The sequence below is a fragment of the Prionailurus bengalensis genome, chromosome A1, assembly GCF_016509475.1.
Source record: "Prionailurus bengalensis isolate Pbe53 chromosome A1, Fcat_Pben_1.1_paternal_pri, whole genome shotgun sequence".
Taxonomy (NCBI): Eukaryota; Metazoa; Chordata; class Mammalia; order Carnivora; family Felidae; genus Prionailurus; species Prionailurus bengalensis.
Window position 1 is genome coordinate 140628018 of NC_057343.1, and position 25210 is coordinate 140653227.

At 39.9% G+C, this 25210-nt stretch overlaps 1 protein-coding gene across 1 annotated transcript in view; it reads left to right on the plus strand.

The window, feature by feature from the left end:
• Positions 1 to 707: 707 nt before the first annotated feature.
• ANKDD1B (ankyrin repeat and death domain containing 1B) overlaps positions 708 to 25210 on the plus strand; it is a 63010-nt gene continuing 38507 nt past the window's right edge. Inside the window, exons 1-5 of the mRNA XM_043592256.1 lie at positions 708 to 937; positions 9806 to 9909; positions 13173 to 13271; positions 22826 to 22924; positions 23030 to 23134. Coding sequence (XP_043448191.1) covers positions 766 to 937; positions 9806 to 9909; positions 13173 to 13271; positions 22826 to 22924; positions 23030 to 23134 — 579 coding nt within the window. The 5' untranslated portion in view covers positions 708 to 765. The remainder of the gene's footprint in view (positions 938 to 9805; positions 9910 to 13172; positions 13272 to 22825; positions 22925 to 23029; positions 23135 to 25210) is intronic.

A 25210-nucleotide genomic window follows, 5' to 3' on the forward strand; every position in this document is an offset into this window, starting at 1 on the left:
CTCTTATGCGTGTGTGCGTGTGCGCGACCTTGCGCACGCGCATGCGTGTAAAAAGGTGGGTCAGTTCTGGGGTCAAATCTAGTTCTGTTTTATGAGGACTTAGGTTTTTGGGTTTTTTTTTTTCACTCCTAGAATGTGCTAATGTGAGATGTGCCATTGTTTTGTTTGGTTTTATTTTGTAACCCGTTGAACCCACTGTGCTCAGGTGCTGTGGATTCAGGGCAGAAGTTCCGGTTGTCCTCCAATACTCTGTTTTTCTTCACTATTACTAGAATTTCAGCTAGGCACACGGTTGTCCTGAATAGATTACTCTATTGGATCAATTTTATAAACCGCTAAGAAACAATACCCAAGACGGGGAGTCCAACAGCTCACGACTGCATTAAAATGGGATACCAAGGTTTGGGAGAAGAAACTGAGAGACTTACTTTATTGCAAGGAAAATTCTGGAAGCCCGTTTAGGAGTGATTTAATACTGAAGTTCTAAGTGTTGGTTACAAATCCAGCCTCGACGTTTCTCAAAGTTGTACGAAGCACCCAAGTGTGAGTTGGGCGTCGTCGCAGAGCGCTTCACCTCAGGTGAAACAAATCCTGAGACGGCGCAAGCCGCACCCACAGGCAGACCCGCCCAGGCGGCCGCTCTGGGCTGCGCAGGAAAACGCGGGGCAAGCGGCCCCGAGACCGCCCGGAACAGAGAGCCACAGAGCGGCCCGACCGAGCCTTCCCGCTCGCGCGCTGCGCCCCCCACACCCCGCGGGGGCGCACATGGACCCCGCCCGAAGCAGCCCGGGTCGCCGGGCGGCGGCGCGAGAGCTACTGCGAGGGGCGGCCGCGGCCGCGAAGGGCCTTCGGGAAGATCTGAGGGGCGCGGTGGTCCGACCCTGGATCCCGAAGCATGAGGGGCCCCGAGAGGAGGCGGCGGCGGGACACGAGATCCGTGAGTTCAGGACTCGGGGCTGGGCGCCCACCCTCCGCCCCCGCAGCCCCTGTGGGCTAGTTTGCCCACCCAAGTTTTGGCTCAGACTGTTTTATTTCAGGTGAAGCCTCTACTGTGGATGGAAGGAAAGAGTTGCTCTTTCAATTTAAGGAAGAGTGTTTGGTTTTTGGGTTTTTTTGTGTGTGTTTTGTTTTTTAAATAATTACGCCCTAATGCAAATACGGAAAGAGTTTTATATGCTGTTATCTCCTATATCCTGACTCATGCAATGATTTATTGTGTGACTTTAAATCACTTAATCTTTCTGTGCTGAGGTGTTTGAAAGCATGGGATGGGTCTTTTGTGCCTTGAGATTAAATTTATAGCATAAACTGAGATTGTTCAAGAATCTTTAAAAGTTGAGAATGATTTCCAGACTGTTAACAGAGCACCAGTTCCTTAATAATGTTTATTTAGTTCGTCCATCTGTCCATTCATTCATTCTAGAAATATTTTCAAGAGCTTACTACTTACTGGACATATTTTAGATGAGTATGAAGTCGGAGCATGACAGCCCTTCTGGTTTTGGTGGAGGGTTGATAGACGAAAAAATTAGTAACAGAATAAGAAGTTATTTTAAAGCAGTGATCATTACTGCGGAGGCCACATAGCCTAACCCCATTTTAGGAAGTTTTTCTCCTGTGTCTTCTTCTAAAAGTTTTATAGTTTTATGTTTTACGTTTTCCTCTATGATCTATTTCGAGTTAATTTTTGTGTAAAGAATGAAGTTTAACATCAAGGCTCATTTGTTTTGTTTTGTTTTGTTTCATTTTGGACGTCCAGTTGTTCAAATACCATTTGTTGCAATGATTATCCTTTCGCTGCTGTCACAGACTTTACACCTTCGTCAAAAATGTATGTTTCTCTGCCAATGCCATGCTGTATTGATTATTGTAGATTTATAATAAGTATTGTGACTCTTCCAATTTTATTCTTCTTTTTCAAAATTGTTTTGGTTATTCTAGTTCTTTTGCCTGTCCATATAGGTTTTAGAATCATCTTGTCTGTAGCTACAAAATATCCTTTTGGCATTTGATTGAATTGCATTAAATCTATGGGTCAATTTCATATAATTGACATCTTTATTACATCTTGCAATTCATGACATCATGTATCTTCATTTATTCAGGTATTCTTTAATTTTTCTCATCAATATTTTGTGTTTTTTTGGTATTAGAGAAACTGGAACTTTTGTTGGATTTATATACTTTTAAGTATTTTGATTTTTGATCATTTTAATTATAATTTTTTAAATGGTATTATTTTTATATTTTGGTTTCCATTTGTTTATGCCAGTATATAGAAAGATGGTTGATATTTATGTGTTGACCTTGTATCCTACAACTTTGCTAAACCCACTTATTAGTTCTAGAGCTGCTTTATACATTCTTTTGGATTTTATATGCAGATAATAAAATTGTTTGCAACTAGACTAGAGACGTTTCGATTTCTTGCCAATCAGTATGCATTTTAATATACTTTTACTGCTCTGTTGTCCTGGCTAACACTTCCAGCACTGTGTTTAAGAGTTAGACTGGACATTTCTGTTTGTTCCTGGGTAAAGAAAGCATTGACATTTTTATGAGTAAGTAGAATGTTAGCTGTCAGTTTTTTGTAAATGCTCTTTATCAGGTTGAAGAAGTTCCCTTCTATTACCAGTTTGCTGAGAGGGTTTTTTGGTTTTTGTTTTTAATCATAAATGGATGATGATTTTTTTAAAATGCTTTTTCTGCATCAATTAACCATATAATTTTTCTTCTTTAGACTACCTGTATATACGTTGCTTGATTTCCAGATAAGGAACGAATTTTACATTCTCAGGATAAACCTTACTTGCTGTGTTAAACTTTCTGTGTATCACGGGATGTGTTTTGATAATGCTTGTTCAGAGAGTTTTGCATCGATGTTTATGAGGGATATTGGCTTGTAGTTTTTTATTCTCATAATGTCTTTGGTTATAGAATCAAGGAAATGCTGATCTCATAAGATGAGTTGGGAAGTTTTTCCTCTTCTTGTGTCAGGTTATCTATATAATCTTGAATGAATTTGGGTAGTTTGTGATTTTTGAGAAATTATTTCATTTCATCTAAGTTGTTGAATTTATGTGAATGGAATTGTTCATAATATTCCCTTATTCCTTTCGTGTGTGTGGGAACGGTAGTGCTGTGCTCTCTTTCATTCCTTACATTGGTAATGTGGGTTCTCTCTCTTTCTCTCTTTTTGGTCAGTGTTGCTAGAGGTGTATCGATTTTATTGATGTATTCAGAGAAGCAGCTTTTGTTTTCATTGATTTTCTCTATTGTTTATCTTTTTTCAATTTTATTGATTATTGCTCTTACCTTTGCAATTTTTCTTCTGTCTGCTTGACTTAGGTGTTTTTTTGCTTTTAGATTTTTACTTTCTTAAGGTAGGAATTTACATTACTGATTTGCAAGCTTCTTTTCTAATAACTTAATGCTATGAAGTTCCCTCTTATAATGCTATGAATTTCCCTCTTAGCACTGCTTTAGCTGCATCCCACACATTTTGATATATTTTATTTTTATTTTTATTCAGTTCACAATATTTTCTAATTTCTCTTGGGTTTTCCTCTTTCATATGTGGTTTATATGTATGTATGAGAAATTGGAAGTTTTGTCAATACTGAGCATACTACCCTTGGTAATATTGTTCTGGAGGTAGATGGTGGCTTCCCAATCCTCCCATCCACCCATCTAGCAAATATTTATTGATACCTATTAGCACTAGGTACTGGAGTTATTTCAGCTTCCTCGTGGATATTGTATTCTGGTGAAGGAAACAGATACTGAGAAAGTAAACAAATATAATATTAATGTCGAGTAGTATCAAGTGATATGAAGAAAAAGTGAAGTAGGGCACAGGGGCAGAGAATGACAGGAGACAGGGGTTTGGATGGTCAGACATGATTTTTCAGAAGTGGTACCATTTGAGCAGAGACCTGAATGAAATGCAGGAGGCTTGTTTTTCTATCTCAGCATTATCTCCTCCTGTTTTGGCCCTCTTGCTTCATACTTAACCCAAATTTTGAAGGCATTAGAGTTTTTGACCCCTAAAAGTTTAAGTGAATGATACAGCTCTGTGTAATGTGTTGCTTGGTGCTGAACATTTAACATTTCCTTGATCTTATCCATTTCCAAAAAAATAAAAAAAGACATATATAGCACAGTACTCTAAATATTACTTAGCCAAGCTGAAAATTGGTATGTTTATGATTTGTATTGATCATTTTTTCAACTCTGTCACTTACTAGCTGGAAGGTAGACAATGGTGTGTTGGTAAATGTTTAATTACCAGCTCTCTGGGGGGACTAGTTCTGATTTGAAGTATTTTCCACTTTTCTTTGTGTAATACTTTCACCATAACTGATTTAAAGCTACAGTTTTTTCATTGGGAAGGGATAAAACCAGTTTATTAGTCTGTACAAACTGGCGTCTTCATACTGCTAAAGGTAGGTTTTATAATATCCATTTTACATTTGAATGTAAAAATTCAGAATTGTTACAAGGTTACTTAATTAGTAAATTGTGGGCAAGTCAGCAAAAATTTTGAGCCCTAGAAATTCCCATGTAGTTGGCTTGGGTTTAAGAATCTGGCATGGGTTTTTTTTTTTTTTTTTTAAAGGGATCCTGTTTAGGGGCACCTGGGTGGCACAGTTGGTTAAGCATCCAACTTCAGTTCAGGTCATGATCTCATGGTTTGTGGGTTCAAGCCCTGCATCCGGCTCTGTGCTGACAGCTCAGAGCCTGGAGCCTGCTTTGGATTCTGTGTCTCCCTCTCTCTCTCCGCCCCTGCCCCACTCATGCTCTGTGTCTCTCTCTCTCAAAAATAAATGAAACATTAAAAAAAAAAAGGTTTAAAGGGATCCTGTTTATTTTATTGTGAAGCCTGAGTTAAGAACCATTGATTTAATGGATTAAGAATCTTGTATGGTGCTTCCAATTGGTCTTAGAAGTTGCCTCAAAATTAATTTTTCTTATAGATGTAGGAGAAAAGGGACAAAGTATTTGACTTCATGGACAGAATAGAATGTGTGTGCCATATTTCAGGACATCACAAGGTCTTTATTTCCCCTGGGACATACCCAAGAGGGAAAAGACCCAGAACTAGAACTGCACTCCCATTGGATTAATACATAGGGGCAAGGAGCTAGTGTCAGGGCCATGTGGGATCAAGGACAGAGTTGAGAAAAGTCTGGTTTAACTGACAGAATACATTAGCTAAAACATCTGATAGAGTAAGCAGTTTGAATCTCCACTTCAGTAATACAGTTTCATATGGACACCCTGGACCTCTGCAGTGACTGAAAGCTTGGTGTTTGGATTCAGACTACCTGGAATAGTTCTATCATTTATTGTCTTTAAGACATGAGCAAGTGTTTTAACTTTTCTAAGGCTCATTTTCCTCATCTGGAAGATGGCAGTGATAATGTCTACTCCACCATGTTCTTAATTTCGTAAAAACTCCAGAGTGCTCCAACATTTAGAGATCAAGCAAAGGAGGAAGAGCCAGTAAAAGAGACTGGAAAACAGGAGGTAGTCTATCAGAGGCATGGAGAAGAATGTTAAAAGGATGGTATGGCCCTTGGTGAAATCTGTCAAGAGTTTAATGCACACAAAGAAAGTGATGACTGGCTTTGGGCAAGATCGAGTGACCCTAATAAGCACAGATTCAGTGAAGTGATAGGAATGAGATCTGATTAGCATGGAGGTGAGATGAAACAGGTGAGGAGGAGGAGAGTGGTTATAGAACACATAAGAATTTGGGGAGCAATGGGAGATTAAGAAATGGAGTGGCAGTTGGAAAGGATGTGAAGTTAAGAGAATGTTTTTTTCACTGAAGGTTTTATAGCAGCTCTGTATATGTTGAGGGGAATGGTCCACTGGAGAATGCAGAGGAGAATGGGGTAATTTGCATGAGATTGATACATGAAATAATTGAAAAGACGAGAAGGGTGGGATCCAGAGCCCAAGGGAGCGGTTGGCCTTGGGTCACCATAGGGCTGCTTCATTGAGTGTAAGAGTAGTAAAAGCAGAAAGTGTGGGTGTAAAAGTAGGTAGGTAGGTTGGTAGACTCAGGGGTGAGAAAATATGGAAATTACTATCTAATTGCTTATGTTTTCTCTATGCAGTGTTATTAACTGAGAGTTACATATTGGTGATCATGGATACTAAAGTAGGCAAATTAGTAGATTAAAATATTTGAAAAGAAAGAAAAAGTCATGGAATTGAAAAATGGAAGCCTAGGGAAATGAAGTAGGATTGCTGTGATAAGATACTACATGAGATTAATGGGTAAGAATTTAGGAGTATGTTATTTACGGGTAGTATGTTAGCATGTGTAGTCAGGATAAACCAGATTTTCCTGCAGCAACAAATCACCCCTAAGTCTTGAGTGACTGAATATAATAAAGATCTACTCTTGCTCAGACAACATGTCCAACAGAAGGGTTTATGCTCTACCTAGTTTCTCAGAAACCTATGTGTCAAGAACTGTAAAGAGGCCATGATTTTACTCTACTTGCAAGCTAACAAGTTAGCCTACCATGGCATCATGGATGCTAGCAGAAGACACTTCCGATCAGACACAGAGGATTGTAGTGCTCACAGTAGGAGCAGTAGCCAGCGTGTCAGCGTTTGTGTCATTTCTGCAAGCCCCATCTCCAAGGAGATGCAAAGCCCCTTGGGTTGTGTTACAGAAGAATCCTGCACTTAGGGAATCCAAATCTTTTCTAATGGGCAGGAAGCATGCCTTACTCTCTCTCTCTCTCTCTCTCTCTCTCTCTGTCTTTTAAGGCAAGCCATAAGCAATCCAGCCCCATGCTCCAGAGATGCATTTTTATCTATCTTTTCTGATGTAGTTCACTGTGCACACATTCTGGGAAAGATGGTCTAGAGCAAAATCAGTCAGTGCTTCTGCTTATCAGATATAGAGAAACATAAGAGACCTGTGGAGAATTGTCTCCCAGTGCCAAACTAATTGAGGCACTGCCATCTTATGACCCCTTGTATTAGTTTGCTAGGGATACTGTAACAAAGTACCACAGGTAGGGTGGCTTAAACAACAACAATTTGTCTCAGAGTTTTTGAGTCTAAAAATCCTAGATCAAGGTGTCAGCAGACTTAATTTTCCCTGATGCCTCTCTCCTCAGCTTGTAGATAGCCATCTCCTCCCACTGTCTCCATCTCCACATGGTCTTTCCTGTGTCATGTCTGTTCCAAATTTCCTCTGTTAGAAGGACACCAGTCATATTGGATTGGGGCCCACCCGAGTGACCTCATTTTAATTACCTCTTTAATGATTCTATCACCAGGGGTGCCTGGGTGGCTCAGTTGGGTAAACGTCCAACTCTTGGTTTCAGCTCAGGTCATGATCTCACAGTTCATGGGATCAAGCCCCACATCTGGCTCTGTGCTGACAGTGGGGGACCTGCTTGGGGTTCTGTCTCTCTCCCTCTCTCTCTGCCACTCCCTTGCTCATCCTCTCTCTCTCTCTCTCAAAATAAATAAACAAATGTTTGAAAAAAAAAGGACCCTACATAGTCACATTTTGAGGTACTGGGTGTTAGAACTTCAGTAGATAAATTTTGAGGGAATACAGTTCAGCTACAACACTGCAGCGTTTAAACACATGGCTTTGAGGGTTGATAAAATGGGAAGAGAGCACCTGGAGGGTGTCACAGAAGCTTTTCACAGTAGGTTCACTTTCAAGTAACCTACTATCCCCTCTTCTTCCAGTCCAGGGGACAGACCTCACCTTAACTGCACCCAGGCCAGGATGTGTACTTACCCATGTGTTCAGAAAGGAGAGGAGAACTAGATAGTGATGAGCACTAGTCACGTCTCCCGCACCATGGTGGTGTGTTTCTCTCCAGTACTATTCAGCTGCTCAGGTGCAGAGGTGGAACAGGTAGCAGTTGAGTTTAATGTCAGAATTAGGATTCTGTCAGCTGGTCTGATGAGAAAAGAGAGTGGCAAGGGAAGTAAAGGTGTTTGTATAGAAGTGATGTCAGCGATGGACTAGAAGATCTAAACTGAGTAAAGAGCAGAGTAAGGACCTAAGGGATGAATAATATGAAAAGCTGGTGAGAACAGTGGATGGGAGGACTTGATGAGGTTGCAGAATTTGGGGACTGGAAGAAGTAGAGCAGGTGAGGTGGATGGATGAGGTGGTGGTCAGATAATGAGTTTCTTGAAGATGTCAGAGGTAATGTGGTTTCTGATGATGATGTCAAGAGTATGACCCTGAAAAATGGGTGACTGAGATCAGGTGGATGGAAAGATTATTGTAAGTGAAAGAGTCAGGGTCAGATTTGTCATCTGTGTGGATGTTGAAGTTACTTAGAGTGGGGACAACAGGCAGAGTAGAAAGGAAGAGGGGGATCCAGGTGATAAAATGAATGTGTGTTTCTCCCGTGAAGATACTCCTAGTCTTTGATTAGATTTGGTAGTACTCTAAAGAGTCTTTGACAGGGGTGCCTGGGTAACTCAGTTGGTTGAGCATCCAACTTCGGCTCAGATCATGAGCTTGTGGTTCATGGGTTTGAGTCCTGCATTGGGCTCTGTGTTGACAGCTCGGAGCCTGGAGCCTGCTTCAGATTCTTTGTCTCCCTCTCTCTCTGCCCCTCTCCCACTTGCTCTCTGTCTCTGTCTCTCAAAAATAAATAATACTTAAAAAAAATTTTTTTTTAAGTCTTTGTCAAATTGTGTTGTTGTTGTTGTTGTTATTATGAAACTACTTGGCAACACATCCACAAAACCTCCTCCAGAGTTCTCTTTTTTTAGAGATGGTCTATTGCTGATTTCATATCACTCATTCTTGATACCATTTTTCATATTATTAATTGTGTCTTTATCCCCCAGTATTGGGGTTGTCCCCTGAGAGCCCTCCAGTTCCCCTACATTAAAAAAACTGGGGTGCCTGGGTGGCTCAGTCGATTGAGCCTCTGACTTCCTCTCAGGTCATGATCTTGCGGTTTGTAAGTTTGAGCCCTGCATAGGGCTCACTTCCATCAGCGCAGAGCCTGCTTTGGATCCTGTGTCCCCATCATTCTGCCCCTCTCCCCCTTATTCTCTCTCTCTCCCTCTCCCTCTCCCTCTCCCTCTCCCTCTCCCTCTCCCTCTCTCTCTCTTTCAAAAATAAACATAAAAAAAAAAAGAAACAATGAGAGAGCATAAAAAAAAAAACTTAATACATTCTGAAATCTTCCCTAGGCTAGTTAATAAAACCTGCCACCTGAATGTGTATTATGTGTGTGATATGTAGTGTTTATAGTAGGTGTGAATCTCTTTTTATATAAATGAAACATGTTCATCCCTTTTAGACTTTGTGTATATTTATGTGATGTGCTACATTTTAAGGATTTTTTTCTGCCGGCCTGGCATCTGCACAGGCTTCTGCAGACAATTTTATCTCTGTAAGCTTGTATGGAGCATTTGGGCTCCTGCCTGTCTCATCTTTTACAAACATTTTATTAAAACAAAACAAAACAAAACAAAGTCTGTGGCCACACTCCGATCTCCTAGAGGCAGAGACCACATTGCTGACTTCAGGGTGGTCCTTGGGAATGATGTTTTGTTTGGGACCAGGAAATATTTTTAAGGGCGTGAAAATACTTGCATTGTGAGCACAAAGTGGAGTCTTGATAATACAGCTTTGCAAAATATTGATACAAAGTTCTCATGTCCAGAATAGTAGAATGTGAAAGGGTGAAGTCTGTTTTTATTTAAAGTTACCAGGTTTGCGTGAGGTTTGCTTTTTTCCTTTGTCCCCCTTAAATTCTTCAGTCATGCTTTGCTTGCTTGCTTTCAGTACTGCCAAATGAGAGAAGCTTTCAGAATGCTGCAAAAAGCAATAATTTGGATCTTATGGAGAAGCTGTTTGAAAAGAAGGTTAACATTAATGCTGTGAACAATGTGAGTACAAGTCACAGATGTGACAAGTGACTACTCTAAGGGTGGCTTGGATTTATACAGTGCAATTTAAATAATAATAACAATTGAAATGATTGTGGCGGATGAGGTGTGGGCTAGCTCCTTCGGTGGTAATTCCAGAATGTTTAAGCTAAAGGTGGAATCAAGCCGTGGGATAGGTTCTGAGTCTTTTAATATATCTTATCAGAGGGGAAATACACAGAGTCTTTGTGTGCATCTGTGCAAAATCTGTGGGTGGGCAGTAAAGCCAGTTGTCAGGGTTATGGGCCTGGACTTGGTCCTGGATTGTAGCCTCTGTATCACTGGCCTCATACATTCTGGAAAGGCAGAACATCTTTTGCTACACAGTTCATCATTGGTTTTTCTCCAGAGATTCCCTTTGTTGTTCAGTCCTGCAAATTTAAAATCTAAGGGAGAGCATGGCTTTGTATTTTATTGCTTTAGAAGTACAGTGCATTTGCATGTTGGGCACTGGAGCCTTTTCTAAAACCTGGCTCTTAATTGTTCTTCAAGTACTTGGGTTTAGGAGAGAAGTCCACTGCCAGAAATACTGGATTTCCTACTGCTTGGTTTTGTAGAGATTTCCTGACAGCTTTTCAAGGCAAGGTTTATCAAAGTGGGGGCTGTGTTAATTACTTAGGACAATTAGTGCAAGTGGTTCAAGGGGATAGCAGAGGTGGATTTAATGCTAAATGAAGCATAAGCTTTAGGGTCCCTTCTTGTACAGACCCCTTCCAAGGTACTGGGGAGGGCTCTGGCAATGTGTTCTCATGGTTATATGTTTTTTTTTTTTTTTAATCTGAAAAAGTAAGAAACTTTAACTGCCATCAATTCAGCTCTCTGACTGGCTTTAAAGAGGGCTCCCTGAAGAGTGTAGAGTTTAGGTTCCCCAAAACCTGGATCTGTCCCAGGCAGTGAGATCATAAGAATTGAAGTCATGTATCATACGCAGTGGAAGGATGTTTACCAGTTGTGCATGTGTGTCTGTGAGAGGTATATGTTTGCTTGTATATGGAAATTCATATGTCTGTGTATATACTGTGTGCATGTGTGTGTCTGATGTGTTATGGTTGTATTTAGTATTTATTGTCCATAGACATCCTAGAAAGAGTAGAAAAATAGAGTTTTGCAGCGTAACAATTTTAGGAACCAAACAAAAACAAGAACCAAACAAAAACAAAAACCAAAAAAAAAAAAAAAAAAAAAAAAAAAGAAAGGAATCAGGAAAGAAGGAAGGGAAGGGAGTGAAAAGAAAAGCAAGGGCCTTTGAAAGTAATATCTACATAAATTGTTGAGTAAGTAAAGCAATAATAATTTTTCCAAGTAGCAGGGAATAGATTCTTTAATGTACTTTCATAATAATTAAAATTTTTTTCACCTAAGACTTTATGATATTTTAAACCATATTTTTATATTAAAGTATTTAGAGAGATTTAATGCTAAATGAAGCATCATTTAGGGCACAACCTAGAGCACCTTAACTTACAGTCAGCATAGCAAATTATCATGACCTCTTGATGAATTGTATTACTTTTTTTAAAGTTTATTTATTTATTTTGAGAGTGAGAGAGTATATACCTGCGCATGTGCACAAGCAGGGGAGACGCAGGGAGAGAATGAGTGAGAGAATCCCAAGCAGACTCCGCACTATCAGCACAGAGTCTGACGCGGGGCTCAGTCTCACCAACTGTGAGATCATGACTTTAGCCAAAACCAAGAGTTGGGGGCGCCTGGGTGGCGCAGTCAGTTAAGCGTCCGACTTCAGCCAGGTCACGATCTCGCGGTCCGGGAGTTCAAGTCCCGCGTCAGGCTCTGGGCTGATGGCTCAGAGCCTGGAGCCTGTTTCCGATTCTGTGTCTCCCTCTCTCTCTGCCCCTCCCTCGTTCATGCTCTGTCTCTCTCTGTCCCCAAAATAAAATAAACGTTGAAAAAAACCAAGAGTCGGACACTTAACCAACTGAGCCACCCAGGTGCCCTGTATTATACTTTCTAATGACATCTCTTTTAGTCCCATTTACAGCAAATTGTTGATATGGTTGTTTGTAGAGTTGCTTAAAATCTGTGACGATAGAGATGAAGAAATACATGTAAGTGGTTTTATTGAATTATCTTGGATGCTGTTTTGGCTTGACATACTAGAACACAGCTCTAGATTGCAGACAATGTCACGATAACTCCTGTTTTGTCAAACTTAATTTATCATCAGCTTAGCTACCAAGGATATCAGATACTTAATTTTTACAATAAATTATTTATTTGAAACAAAGGAGTAAATCCATGCGCAGGCACCTTCTTTGGATGCAAAAACAGTGCCTAGAGTATAGGAAATAAGATCTGTGTTTTACATGCATGCTAAACATCCATTGTCTGAAACACAATCAACTATGAAAATCCCAGGATTGCCTTCTTGGCTTTTCTTTGAGACAAAAGATAGTTAATAGCTTTCTTTTTCTGTGTCTGCATCTTTCATTGATTCATTCATTCATTCTCTTCTTTCTTTTATTCTGAAGCAGTTTGTTTCAGTAAAATTTATAGATCAAAAAATTTCAGAAGAAAGAGCATATACGATTGAACACCTAGGAAAATTTTTGTTTTGCATTATCAATATATTCTAACCAGAAAAAAATTACTGTTGTTAATAATTGCATATAGGGAGGGGCGCCTGGGTGGCACAGTCGGTTGAGCATCCGACTTCGGCTCAGGTCATGATCTCATGAATGTGAGTTCAAGCCCTGCATCAGGCTCTGTGCTGGCAGCTCAGAGACTGGAGCCTGCTTCGGATTCTGTGTCTCCCTCTCTCTCTACCCCTCCCCTGCTCATGTTCTGTCTCTCTGTCAAAAATAAATAAACATTAAAAAATTTTTTTTAATAATCGAATACAGGGAAAAATACTTTTGCTTTTTTAAAAAAATGTTTATTATTTTTGAGAGTAGGGGAGGGACAGAGAGAGAGGGGGACAGAGGATCTGAGGCAGGCCCTGTGCTGACAGCAGAGAGCCCAATGTGGGTCTTGAACTCACAGACTGTGAGATCATGACCTTAACCAGTGCTCAACCAACTGAGCCACTCAGGCCCCCCACAAGTTTTACTTTTTTATTGAAATCCATTATACTGTTAAAATCAATGATGAGTTATGCAATGCAAATATAAACATAAGATACAAAATTATGGCTGTTTGAAAAACAGGAATCATAAAGAGGACAAATAACAATCAGATGACTGAAAACACAAATTACGTTTCCTCAGATGAACCGCACAGCCCTGCATTTTGCGGTGGGGGCGAATCATTTATCCTCGGTGGATTTCTTGCTTAATCGCAAGGCCAGGGTGGATGTTGCTGATAAGGTAAGTTCATCTTCCTTTGGTAGAATGGATTGGAGCATGACCAGTGTATGGGGAAAATCTGGTCACTTCAGTTATCTTTTCTTCACATACGTCCAGAATATTTCCAAATGCAGTTTTCACTTTGGAAAGATCTCTGTAGAGAATATACACATTGTGTACTCTTTGTATTTGGTAACTAAATTGCTTACCCATTACCTGTAGGACTTACGTTTTACTTATTTTCCCATATTGACCTTATGGCCAGTAATATGCATTTTTAAGAATAAGATAAGTTGACCAGAGTATAATTTGGGATGTAGAAGACAGAAGCTAACTAGCCTCAGAGACTTCAAATCTTGACTGTGCTCTGTGAACTCTGATAAGCAAAGCTTATTAAATAGGTACTATATGCTAGGCATCCGTCTTAGGACTTTGATATTTAGTGCCTCCAACCTTGTGAAAAAGTGTTACTATAATACACAGTTTTCATATGAAGAGCGTAAGACACAGAGAGGTTAAATATCTTGCCCAAAGAATTAACGTCTAAGAAGGTGTAGAGGCAGGATTTGAACTTGGTTTACTTGGTTCCAGAGACCATGATGTTAGCCACAAATTAGCTTAACTATTTGTCTGCCTAGATATCAAAATCCACCCTGAGGATTTCCACCTACTTTTCCCAACTTCACTTAATACTTTACCATGGCACGAGGAAAACCACCTGGGCTGGATATACCCAACATCATGTTTATCATCTCCAGGTTGCAGAGAAAGATGATAGCCTTGGTTAGTAGAATCCAATGGATCATAGTTCTTGGTTCTTAGTTAATCAAATGCTCTGTGGTTCTTCAACTGTTGAGAAGGTTTTCATAGAGCCGTTCTATTTTCTGTGTTGATTGACTCCTTGGAGGGTAGACTCAGCACTTACTTTTATTCTCACAGGGCCTGGGTCTCGTATGAGCTTGGTAAATCTTTGGAAGATGAATGAATGAAGTCATATCGTCTTGTTGGTCTTGTTGGCATAGACATGGCCTAGACTTGATAATGATAAAAGTTTCTGTTTGTTTTACCAGTGAGGCACATCCTTCTGTATTTTATTAGTCTGATATTGGTGGGCAAGTTGATTGATATGTAACAGAATCACAGTGAAGAAGTACCTCTTACTAAAAATTGGCGCTGAAAGCACTCCAATTATGTGAGGGTAGTAAGTTAGATTATGGTTATGATACTTGAGGAACGTGTTGTTAGGATCTGGAAATTGTTGATTATTTTATAGTGTTAGTTAGTCTGCAAAAGATGATTTGGTAATAGACCTAATTGCCAAGCGTCTATTCTTATTTTGACATTGAAACCTTGATACAATAAATTTTTATTTTAATTTTTAAATTGACTATGCAATTACTTTCTTTTTTGTGTAAAGTTCTATGAATTTTAATGCATGTATAGATTCATGTAATCACTACCATAATCAAAATACAGAACAGTTGCCTCACCCAGAAAATTTCTCATGATGCCTTTCTGTAGTCAAACCCTCCCTTACCCTGGCAACCACTGATATCTTCTCCATCTCTATAATTTTGCCTTTTTGAGAACGTCATATAAATTATATCATGTAGTATATAACATTCTGACACTGGCTTCTTTCACTCAGCAAAATCTTCGATTCATTCATGTTGTATATGTCAATAGTTCCTCCTTTTTTATTCTGACTAGTATTCCAGTGTATGGACATACCACAGTTTATTCATGCATTCATCTATTGAAGGAGTTTTTACCAGTTTTTGACTATTACAAATAAAGCTGCTATTGTTTTCATGAGGATGGCACCAAAGGCAAAGAAGGAAGCTCTTGCCCTTCCCAAAGCTGCAGCCGAAGCAAAGGCTTTGAAAACCAAAAAAAATGTGATGCGGAAAGGCATCCACAGTCACACACAAAAAAGAATTTCCACACATCACCTACCTTCTGACGGCCCAAGACACTGCATCTCTGAAGGCCCCACAAATATCCTTGAAACACTGTCCCCAGGAGAAACAAGCTTGACCGTTGTGCCGTCATCAAGTTCCCCCTGACTGAGTCAGCCATGAAGAAAACAGAAGACAACAACACACTTGTGTTCATTGTGGATTCAAGGCCAACAAGCACCAGATCAAACAGGACGTGAAGAAAGTACGACATTGTCATGGCCGAGATCAACACGCTGATCAGGCCTGTTGGAGAGAAGAGGGCATATGTTCGACTGGCTTCTAACTATGATGCTTTGGATGTTGCCAACAAAATTGGAATCATCTAAATTGAGTCCAGCTGGCTGAATCTAAATATAAATGTTTTCACAAACAACAACAACAACAAAACGAGTAAAACTGCTATCAACATTCGTGTGCAGGTTTTATGTAGGCAAAAGTATTCATTTATCCATTATAAATCTCTGGGAGTGAGGTTACTGGGTCGTATAGTAAGCTGTATACAAGAAGCTGCCAGACTGTTTTATAGTGTCTGTACCTTTCATTCCCACCAGCAGTGTAGCAGAATTCCATTTGTTCCACAACCTCATCAGCACTTGGCATTTTCTTTTTTTTCCCCTTAATGTTAGAATTCCTTTTTTTATGTTTATTTATTTATATTTGAGAGAGAGAGAGACAGAGCATGCAGGGAAGGGGAAGAGAGAGAGGGAGAGAGAGAATCTCAAGCAGGCTCTGCACTGTCAGCACAGAGCTCACTGCAGGCCTCCAACTAAAGAACTGTGAGATCAAGACCTGAGCCAAAATAGAGTCAGACGCTTAACCGACTGAGCACCCAAGCACCCCTTCTTAATTAGCCTTTCTAATAAATATGTATTGGCATCACATTGTGGTTTTAATGACTAATGATAGTGAGCATCTTTCTTGTGTTATTTACTATTTGTATATTTTCTTTGATTATGTGTCTATTCAAATATTTTGAATATATTTTTTAAATTGGGTTTTTTGCTTTCTTATTGTTAAGTTTTGAGAGTTATTTATATATTCTGGATACAAGTCCTTTGTTTGATATGTGATCTACAAATATTTTCCCACATTTTTTGCAGAGCGAAAGTTTTTAATTTTGATGAAGTACAGTTTACCTATAATTAAAAAACCACCAAGAATGACTTGCCTAACTTAAGGTCATGAAGATTTTCTCATATTTTTTCTTCTAAAATTTTTATAGCTGTGTGTTTTACATTTAGATCTGTTGTCCATTTTTGGGCACCTGGCTGGTTCAGTTGGTGGAGCATTGGACTCTTGATCTTGGGTTTGTCAGTTCGAGCTCCACACTGGGTGAAGAGATGACTTAGGAATAAAATCTTTAAAAAAATAAAAATTAAAAACTAAAAACAAAATTGATCTATTGTCCATTTTGAGTTAATTATAAGGTATGAGGAATAGGTCAAGATTCTTGTTTTTTTCTTGCATATGGAGGACTCATTTCCTCATCATTTGACACCAGTGTCACTTCACTTTTCAGTACTTTGGACCTTTCCTGCATATGTACCATCCAGGGCCCATTCTGAGACCTGTGCAGTGGTCTGCCCCATAGTTCACCATTCCAGGCCTTTGGCATGCTGCTTAGGGTCAGGTCCATGTAAGGGTCAGGGTGCGGCCACACACACATCTTTATGGGCTCACTTCCTTGAGCTTCCCCCTCTCTGGAGTCATCACCCCCACTTTTCCCAGCTCCAGGGCCCCTCTCCCCCTTTTCTTGGTGTGCTGACTAGAAAGTTGAGGGTGTATGTAGTCTCTCAGCTCTGCTATGTGCTTCCCACAATTAGGTCTACCTCTGCAACTAAGGGAGGAAAACAAGCAACATGAGTCACCACCCTACCTGCTCTTCTGACCACAGTTTCTCGGTCAGTTTTAGGTGCTTTCCCAGTCCCTGCTACTGCTACCTCTTCTACCACAGGGTTCCAGCTTTGGGAAGGAGGCTTGTGTACAGCAGAGCCAGAACAGAAAAAAGAAACAGTATTTCCCCTACTTTCTCTTTCTTGCAGGATCCCCCTTGTGCTCCGTAGACCAGAAAGAGGGTTTTTTTGTTTTTGTTTTTGTTTTGTTTTTTTTTTTGTGTGGTTTTTTTTTTTTGAGCTCTTTGTGTCTGTGCCCAGGACACATTTCTGTGACTTGCCCTGCCTTGAGTTCAACCTGGAAGGTATGGAAGGAAAACAAAAACAAAACAAATCAGAAAACCCTCATTGTTTATATTTTGAGTTTTGGTTTACTTCCCCAATCCACTTGCTATTATTTGCTTCCCAGAGTCCTCAAATAGCTGTGCCATGCACTCTTTCTGGAGATTTTGGTCACATTTGGTGAGAGAGACCAGGAGCAGTATACTTACTCCATTCTACCCAGGACCATAACCCCAAATCTTTAATGTACTATAAAAGGGGAAAGAATTGTACAATAAACATTTATGCATCCATTGCCCAGGTTGACAGCATCTTTTCCTTTAAAAAGCATGTCTGAGGATTGCCGTGTTTCCAATATATTAAATACACTGCTGGTTTCTGTCAGAGTATAAGTCACTTGTTCCTGAAATGTTGAAGAGGTATTTTACCAAGTTATTCTCTTTGAGGCTTTTCCAAATGTACATTTGGAAGCTAACATCAGCTTTTTGTAACTTGGCCTTGTGCGAGTGTGTGTGTATGTATTTCTGATGTATCTCTGTAGTCCACCTTGAAAGTTTCACTAAGTTTAATATTTCTGTAACTAAATTATTCACAGTGGCATTAGTACATAACCAATAAAATTCTTTTATAATTCAAGCAGTGCTGTGTTTGGTCAAACCTGGCCGTCTGTTTATTTGGGTGATGACCCGTGAGTTTGGTTTGGCAGCTGTGTCTTCTAAGCTCTAACACCTGTTTGCAAAGAGCCAAAAATCAAACCCCTTCCCCATCAGTATTTATTCATTGCCTGCTGTGGGTAACTCTCAATGCCAACTGCTGGGAATTCAACACCATTTAAGTTCTTATTACTCCTAAGTGTAGTCCTGGGACGGAAACACTTGTATTTCCTGGGAGCTTGAAATGCAGAATCAGACCCACCCCCGACCTCCTGAATCAGAATCTGTGATTTAACAAGATTCCCAGGTAATTGTTTCAGGAAGCATTGGCAAGACATACAGTCCCTGCTTTGAGGGGTGTACAGTCTTTTGACTGTTAACTAACTTGGATTTAAATAAAGTTTAAAAAATTAAAAATTAAAAATAAATAAATACAGGAGGAAAAATAAAAATAAAAGTTTCATTTAAAACCAAAAAAATAGGGGCATCCCAGTGGCTCAGTTGGTTAAGCATCCAACTTCGGCTCAGGTCATGATCTCATGGTTTGTGGGTTTGAGCCCTGCATCCAGCTCTGTGCTGACAGCTCAGAGCCTGCAGCCTGCTTTGGATTCTGTGTCTCCCTCTCTCTGCCCCTCCCCCACTCATGCTCTGTCTCTCTCTCTCAAAAATAAATAGATATTAACAATTTTTTTAAAAAAACTAAAAAAATTAAAAATTGGCTGTCTCAGGAAGGTGGAATGGAGGGTGCTGAACTAGGAAAACTGAGATCTGCATTCTAGGCCCCAAGTTAGACAAGTAATATAGAGCAAACGTTATGAGTATGATATGTAAAATCAGAACAAACTGACCTCCAATTCTGGTTCTGGTACTTTCAAGTGCTGTGATCTAGTTAATGCTCACTTTCAGGTTCGTTATCTATAAGTTAATGTGTCTGCTTTTCTGTTTCCTTTTATCCCTGGCAAAAAATCATCTATTACTCTGTTAAAGTGCCTTCTAAAACTAAGTTTTCTCATGGAGTGCCTGGGTGGCTCAGTCGGTTGAGCGTCCGACTTCGGCTCAGGTCATGATCTCACAGTTTGTGAGTTCGAGCCCCACATCAGGCTCTGTGCTAACTGCTTGCTCAGAGCCTGGAGCCTGCTTCAGATTCTGTGTCTCCTTCTCTCTCTGCCCCTTCCCTGCTCACGCTTTGTCTCACTCTGTTTCTCAAAAATAAATCAATGTAAAAAAAAAAATTAAAAAAAAATAAAAGTAAGTCTTCTCACACATCTTATTTGGATCTTGTAATCAACTGTGTTTGTAACCTAGGAAACCAGGTTGCTAGATGTGTACAATATGAGTAAATAAACAAGGAATGAGGGTCTGCGGGGGCACCTCCATTTGTAAAGAGCGTAAGCCTTTTGGCGTTTGTTTTGGCTGCCCCAGAAATTACGTTAATGTCTTCTCTTCTTCTCAGGAAAGTACAGGTGTGGAGAAATGAAAAAGGAAGTCCCATATTATTGAAGTGTAACTCTAAATTAGTGGTTCTCAACTTGGGGGGGGGGGGCGTTGTCCTGTTCCCAGGAAATACTTGGAGATGTTTGGAGATACTTTTAATTGCCGTGGCTGAGGGGAGATATTGGCATTTAATGGGTAGAAGCCAGAGATAACTGCAAAACATCCTATAATCTCAGACAGCCCTCCACAACAAAAAATCACCTGGCCAAAATATCATAGTGCCACTGTTGATAAGCCTTGTTTTAAATGTACGTACTTTATAAAATTTACATTTCAGCTGTCACACTACGCGGTGAGTTAGTCTATTTAAATATTTGTAATTCCATTATGAAAAAAATGCTTACCAATTTCTGCACTCTTTTTCCCAAGGAACAATGATGTACAATAACTAGTTGAGGTTCTTCAAAAAATGTGCCCTGAATACAATTCCACTCCTCAGTTACCTTTCTCTACACATGAATGGTCTATATTCATTAATACTAAATCCATTTTCTACATGACCAAAAAAGAGGTCAGAAATATTTTTTATAGAAGATGAATCACATTTTGATAGGAGCTCTTTTTTTCCTAAGAGGTCATGCTTAATTTCAAAGCAGGCAACACTCAGAGATTTCAAGCACTAATCATAAAATCCAAGAGTCAGGAATTCAAACTGCCAACAACAGGAACTTCTGAAGCCATAAATTCCAAGTGGAGTCATCATTCCTCACAGGCAAAGAATCACTACTCACAGATGTAAATTTCCCCATAGAAAAGTTCATAATACCATGTCTTATGACATGAAACTGACATGCCTAGGGCAGTTTGTGAGCATGTGTCACGGATTACACTCACAGTTGCACAGATGCTCTGTAAAGTGTAAAAGGCCCAGAGTCAGTGACAATCTGGCCTTAGCACCAGTCTGGTCGTAAGCAAGAAGGTCAATAACTTCCCCTGGGGAATATTTGCACAGGAAGAGCTTCCCAATGATAAGCTCGGAGAGCTGATGCCTATCATTATCCCCAAAGTACCACCTCCACCTGGGATTCTTTGTTTACATCTAGATCCTCCATTCATCGAGTGTGCCTGTTCCCAAGATTTGGGGATGCCACCCACTTCGAACCTGGAGCTCTTAGCATCGGGGCCATGCATCTTATCCTTAGGTTACAATTGTGTTTTTTAAATTCCACATGTGAGTGAAACCATAGGCTATTTCTCTTTTTCTTACTTATTTTGCTTAGCATAATAGATTCTAGTTCCATCCACTTTGTTGCACATGGCAAGATTTCATTCTTTTTGCTTGCTGTGTAATATTCCGTGTGTGTGTGTGTGTGTGTGTGTGTGTGTGTGTGTGTGTGCATGTGTGCGCGCGCGCATGTGTCTATAGATATACATGCGTGGTGTGTATTTATATACACATTCACACACACAGACACGCACAGAGACCACATCTTCCTCATACATTCATCAGTTGATGGACATTTGGGCTCTTTCCATAATTTGGATATTGTTGATAGTGCTGTTATAAACATTGGGATGTGTGTGCCCTTTGAATCAGCATTTTTGTATCCTTTGGATAAATACCTAGTAGTACAATTGTTGGGTCATAGGGTAGCTCTATTTTTAATTTTTTGAGGAAACTTCATACTGTTTTCCAGAGCGGCTGTACCAGTTTAATTTGCACCAGCAGTGAAAAGTGTTCCTCTTTTTTCCACATCCTCGCCAACATCTGTTGTTTCTGAGTTAATTTTAGCATTCTGAGAGGTATGAGGTGGTATCTCACTGTGGTTTGATTTATATTTCCCTGATGATGAGGGATGTTGAGCATCTTTTCATGTGTCTCTTAGCCATCTGGATGTCTTCTTTGGAAAAATGTCTGTTCATGCCTTTTGCCGATTTCTTACTGGATTATTTGGTTTTCGGGTGTTGAGTTTGATAAGTTCTTTATAGATTTTGGATACTAACCCTTTATCCGACTGAGATAGCCAATGTTAACTGTCAGCTATTTCCTTTCACACTTTTCTCCTACGCATTGAGTATATGAGTCTAACTGCCTATAGCATCCCTAAAGGTTCCTGATAAAGTCTCTGATAGTCTGTTTAATGCACATATGCACCTATATTATTTTATATGGAGAAAATATTTCAAATAAGGTATATATATTGGGATTCTTTTTATAACTTCAGTCTTCTCTGTTTTTTTTTCTTTTTTGTGTACATACTCCTTCTCCAGTGACTACATTTAACAATGCAGAGTATGTGTGTTTATATCTGTACTTTTCCTCATACTCATAACCATATCCATCTAGGTATTGAGCATCTATCTACCTATGTACCCACCTTTTAAAAATGTTTATTTATTTATTTTTGAGAGAAAGAGGAGGGAGGGAAGGAGAGAGAGAGAGAGAGAGAGAGAGAGAGAGAGAGAGAGAGAGGGAGGGAGAGAGGGAGAGAGAGAATACCAAGCAGGCTCCACACTGTCAACACAGAGCCCAATGTGGGGCTCACTCTCATGAACCTGAGATCATGACCTGAGCTAAAATTGAGAGTCAAATGCTTAACCCACTCAGCCACCCCGGTGCCCCTCCAACTCATTATTTTTTATGGCTGCCTGATGTGGTGTCACGGTTCCCTAATGTGTTCAGCATTCCTATTATTAATGGACATTTACCTTTGCTCTCATTTTTAAGGGTTACAGTTAATATCCTTGTTTATATAACATTAGGTCCTAAAACTCATTTTCAAGGGATAGATTCCCAGTAGTAGAATTGCTTGTTGAATTTAAAATTTCGGTAGATGTTGCCAAATTGCTGAAACCAAAGTGGTTCATTTCCACTATACCTTAAGAGAACACCTTTTTGGGGGTACACTTTTTCAATTGGTTTAATTGCCTTCTTCTTGTTGATTTGTAAGAGGCTTCATGTATTAGAGAAAGTAACCACTTATGTTTATTACGATACATTTTGAAAAATCTATTTATTGACTTCGTCAGTCTTTCCTTTTGTAACTTGTAGATCAAGACACTGTGTCTTACAGTCTAGATTTTCTTCTAATATATGTACTTTTTGTGTGCTTTTTTACATGTATGATACAGGATTTGATTTTATTTTCTTCCCTATGGAGAACCACTTGTCCTTGCACCATTTAAAATGTATTCCTCTCCCCCATAGAATTGAAATACTACATTTACTGAATATTAAATTTCCTCCCTATTTCTTCATTTTCAACATTTCAGTATTAACTTGGTCTTTGTTGACTGAAATAATGTGTTGTGGCTCATCCAAGTGATACTTCTCTTTTCTCTTCTTGGGGAAGCACGGCTTGACAGTAATTCACCTTGCAGCCTGGTCTGGAAGTCTTGAGATCATGCTCATGCTGGTTAGAGCTGGAGCAGACCAGAGAGCCAAGAATCAGGTGGGATGTGGGTCACTCCTGAAAATAGTCCTCACTGTACCAATGTGTGTTGGGGAAGTCTTAAGATTGTTGTGTAATTATGTCCCTTACCTTGGCTCTCTTCAGGATGGAATGAATGCCCTCCACTTTGCAGCTCAGAACAATAATGTACGCATTGTGGAGTACCTCATTCAAGATCTGCACTTGAAGGACCTGAACCAGCCCGATGAGGTATGTTTGCTCTGGTAGGATAGGTCCCGTGTACACGTCCACCTACCTTCCTCTTTCTTCCTACTCCTCCTAGAGCTGCCAAAGCAGCCAGCACAGACAGACCTGGCCCTGTACCCAGCTCCTCTATCACTCTGGCAGACGGCAGAACAGATGAGAAGTGTTGGTGTTGTTGGTGACCCTGGCATCTGCACGTGGGGAGGATGAGGAGTATTGAGGAAGCCGCTAAGTTCTTTTTTCCCCCTTTACTCTCTAATCCTGGTTGGGTAGACAGTATTCACCCTATTTTGTATTTAGAATGTATGCTTTCATTTTACTACATTATGCTTGGCCTTTTTGGAGTGTATTTGGCCCAAGTGTATGTAGTAATGAGCCATGGAATATAATGCAATTTTACTGTACTTGTCTACATTCCTTTTCTTTTCATGTGTAGATATATAATAATAACAGCTACCACCTGTTGAGTATTTATTGGTGTGCTAGGTACAAAGGAAAGCTATTTACTTACATTATTTCATTGAGAAGTTGAGGGCCTGGTGTATATGGTTTAACAAATCTTTGCTAAATGAATGGATTCTCCTGTTAATTCCCATAATAATCCTATACTGCAGGATTTTGCTTATTTTTAATTTTTTTAATGTTTATTTATTTTTGAGAGAGAATGCAAATGGGGGAGGGGCAGAGAGAGAGGGAGACACAGAATCTGAAGCAGGCTCCAGCCTCCGTGCTGTCAGCACAGAACTTGACATGGGGCTCAAACTCACAAACTGTGAGATGATGACCTGAGCTGAAGTCGGACACTTAACTGGCTGAGCTGCCCAGGTGCCCTGGATTTTGCTTGTTTTTTTTTTTTAATGTTTGTTTATTTTTGCAGGAGACAGAGACAGAGCTGGGGGGGGGGGTGGGACAGAGAGAGGGAGAGAGAGGGAGACACAGAATCTGAAACTGGCTCAAGACTCTGAGCTGTCAGCACAAAGCTGTATGTGGGGCTTGAACTCACAAACTCTGAGATCATGACCTGAGCCAAAGTCAGATGCTTAACCAACTGAACGAGCCAGGTGCCGCGAATTTTGCTTATTTTTAAAGGTGATGAATTTGAGGCTCAGAAAGGCTGAGTACCTCATCCAAATCCCAGAGTTGGACAGTGAGAGCCAGAATTTTAATTCAGGTCTTGCTGACCTCAGTCACCATGCTGTCCTGTCTCTCTTCTCAGATGACTGTGGACATTCCTCCTGTGTCATGAACTGTCTTTTCCCTGGAATATCTTCTTCTAGGCCTTTTTCATACAGGAGTATACCCTGTGAGATTGAAGTTTTGATTTCAAATGGGACCTCTTTTTCACTGTGCCTACAATAGTCTCCATAAAAGTCTCTCCATAAATTAATCAGTAATACCTCATTTCACCTCTTGTAAAAAAACGTTCACATTCTTGTCTGACTCCAGTCTTAAAAACAACAACAACAACGGTAATTTGTTCAAATGAAGTCTATAAGTTCCTTTTACTTCCTCTGAGTATGACTGAGCATCTGTACATTTACAGCTTGGAGGCAGACAGACATGGGCTGTGGTCTGAGCATGTATTAGTTATACGGTTTTAAGCAAGTTCTCTGACTGCTGAAAGCCTTGGTATCTACAAGGGATAATTGGGGAGGCAATACCTCTATGGTTTGATATAGAGTATTGACATTTCCTCAATTTTATGTAAAAAATGCCTATGCCATTGAACTTCACTGTAAGCCATTCTACCACCCTTTTCTAATCAGATACCACCCCTAAGCCATTCTTATGTAGCAGTATTGGAACAGCCACTGTTGAGATGTTTAAATGAGTTAATGACTATAAAACACTTAGCAAAGAGTCTGGTACCTGGTAAGTGCTCACTAAATGTAGTTGTTATAACAGTAATCATAGGGCAAAATGCATTGTCTGATTTCCTCAAAATCAGATAGATAGATAGCATCTAGTGTCACAGTGCGGACATTAGATCATTCTGGTTTGATTGATGCTAGGTAGGGATGTGACCTGTGAATGAATTCCACTCAATTCCATTCAGCAGATATTTGGTATCTATGAGACACA